The 2,222-nt window shown below is 43.2% G+C and overlaps 1 protein-coding gene across 1 annotated transcript in view; it reads left to right on the plus strand.

Annotated features, from left to right (window-relative positions):
* The window catches only part of LOC103366664 (beta-1,3-galactosyl-O-glycosyl-glycoprotein beta-1,6-N-acetylglucosaminyltransferase-like), a 3,384-nt gene extending 1,896 nt beyond the window's left edge, over positions 1-1,488 (plus strand). Inside the window, exons 2-3 of the mRNA XM_008294445.1 lie at positions 38-442; positions 570-1,488. Coding sequence (XP_008292667.1) covers positions 38-442; positions 570-1,055 — 891 coding nt within the window. The 3' untranslated portion in view covers positions 1,056-1,488. The remainder of the gene's footprint in view (positions 1-37; positions 443-569) is intronic.
* Positions 1,489-2,222: the final 734 nt, after the last annotated feature.

A 2,222-nucleotide genomic window follows, 5' to 3' on the forward strand; every position in this document is an offset into this window, starting at 1 on the left:
TCAATCATTGATTGTTTGTTGTCTTCATTTATTTCAGGTGCAGAATTTTGAGCGACTACTGCGAGCTATCTATGCACCTCAAAATATTTATTGTGTCCACGTGGACAAAAAAACAGAGGCCTCAGCCCTTGCTGCCATCATGGCCATCACTTCCTGTTTTCCCAACGTCTTCCTGGCCAGTCGGCCTGTGAGTGTGGTCTATGCTGCTTGGCCACGCGTCCAGGCTGACCTGAACTGTATGGCTGATCTTTATAATGTCAGTACAGAATGGAAATACTTCATCAACGTTTGTGGCCAAGATTTCCCTCTGAAAACCAATTTGGAAATTGTGAGGACACTACGTTCATTGAAGGGCCGGAACAGCATGGAGTCAGAAAAAATGCCAGATGGAAAGATTTGGAGGGTGACAAATGCTCACCGGATAGTTGATGGAGGAATCGAGGTACTTAACCTGAAGATTAATACATACCTAGATAGATGACGTAACCTTGTCAATATCAAAATGTTCTGTTCACACTGACCTCACTGACTGTCATCATCATAATATTGTACTATGTCAACTGCCGCAGGGGACGGGACAGAAAAAGACGCCACCTCCCTTCAACCTGCCCATTCTGTCAGGAAATGCCTACATTGTGGTCAGCCGAGGTTACATCCGCAGTGTGCTGGAAGATGAGCGAATACAGACGCTGATGGAGTGGGCCAAAGACACCTACAGTCCTGATGAGTTTCTCTGGGCGACTATTCAACGAATGCCTGGTGTTCCTGGCTCAACAAGGCCCCATCGTAAATACGACATGACAGATATCAATGCAATTGCTCGGCTGGTGAAGTGGCAGGGGCATGTGGGTCCAAAGGATTCCCTGGATGCGGTGTATCCACAATGTCATGGCGATTATGTGAGGGGAATATGTGTGTATGGGGCTGGAGACCTGCAATGGATGATTGCTCAGCATCACCTCTTTGCCAATAAGTTTGACATCAACACAGATCCCATTGCTATCTACTGCTTGGAGAAATATCTGAGACTGAAGGCGCTGGCTGAGTCATATTAGATGGAGATATTTCTGGTAACCAAGAATGAGTCAGAACAAAATGCTACTGTTTTTGATGATAGCAGAACTGACAGGGTGAATACATTCATCTTGTTTTGTGTAAAATATTCACCTCTCAGCCACAACATTGACGCCACCTGCCTGATATTATTGTGTTCGTCTCTCTCATGCTGCCACATCAGTACTAAATCCTTGGAGAGTGGGGGTGCTCTTAGCTCAATTGAACAGTGAGTGCCAAAAAAGCAGGAACCAAGGTTTCCCAACAGAAAATTACATTGCATCAAGACAATCATTTACTCGCATCACTCACCGGTGGCGAGGCAATATAGTTTTTGGGGGTATAAAGATTGTAATCTTCTGCCACGCACAAAACTTTTTTGGGAGATGCTGTTATTTATTAAGTTAGAGATTAGATAGATAGATTCTTCATTGTCTGCCTTGAATAAAAACAGAAATTAAAATGTTGCAACTGAGCATGGAGTCAATGAGTGATCTATATACCTGAGTTAAAATGTCGTTGCTGATGTCAAAGGTTCTCAATTTTCTGAGCAGGTGGAGACGCTGTGGTGCCTTTTTGTAGACAGAGTCAGCATATTGTGAGGGGGACGGGCAGGTATCGAGATAAGACTGTTGCCAAGCTCACATTGACATAGCAACCTTTCCTTAGTGGTGTTGATGTTTAAGGCTCTGGTAATGTGAAAACTCATTTAAGTCTTTGGTGTATATCCTGATACAACCACCACAACAGGGCCCGAGGTCGATAGCTAGACTCTTCTCCTCTGTGGTTCCGCGGTGGTGGAACGAGTTACTAAACTCTGTTCAATCTGCTGACTCCCTCTCAGTCTTTAGGAAAAGATTAAAGAATCCCTGATATGTTAGTGCCCAAGATAATCGGGTGGACTCCTGACTGCTTCTTCTTCTTATAAAAAAGATGATTTTACACGATCATTACATTGAGCTTTCTTTGCAAAGTTTATGATGTATACTCCGTGAATGTCACTATGGGTGGGGGGAGGGGGATATTTATTAGTTCATTGTATATATGTGTATTTGCAGTTCAATATAACAAATTACAGTGACAGAAATCCAATGCTCTCCTATTGCTGTGAGTCTAGCAGTCTATTTCATCATTTTATTTGGGCTATTACATCATCCATCCATTATCTA

The sequence above is a fragment of the Stegastes partitus genome, unplaced genomic scaffold, assembly GCF_000690725.1.
Source record: "Stegastes partitus isolate 25-593 unplaced genomic scaffold, Stegastes_partitus-1.0.2 Scaffold963, whole genome shotgun sequence".
NCBI classification, from domain to species: domain Eukaryota; kingdom Metazoa; phylum Chordata; class Actinopteri; family Pomacentridae; genus Stegastes; species Stegastes partitus.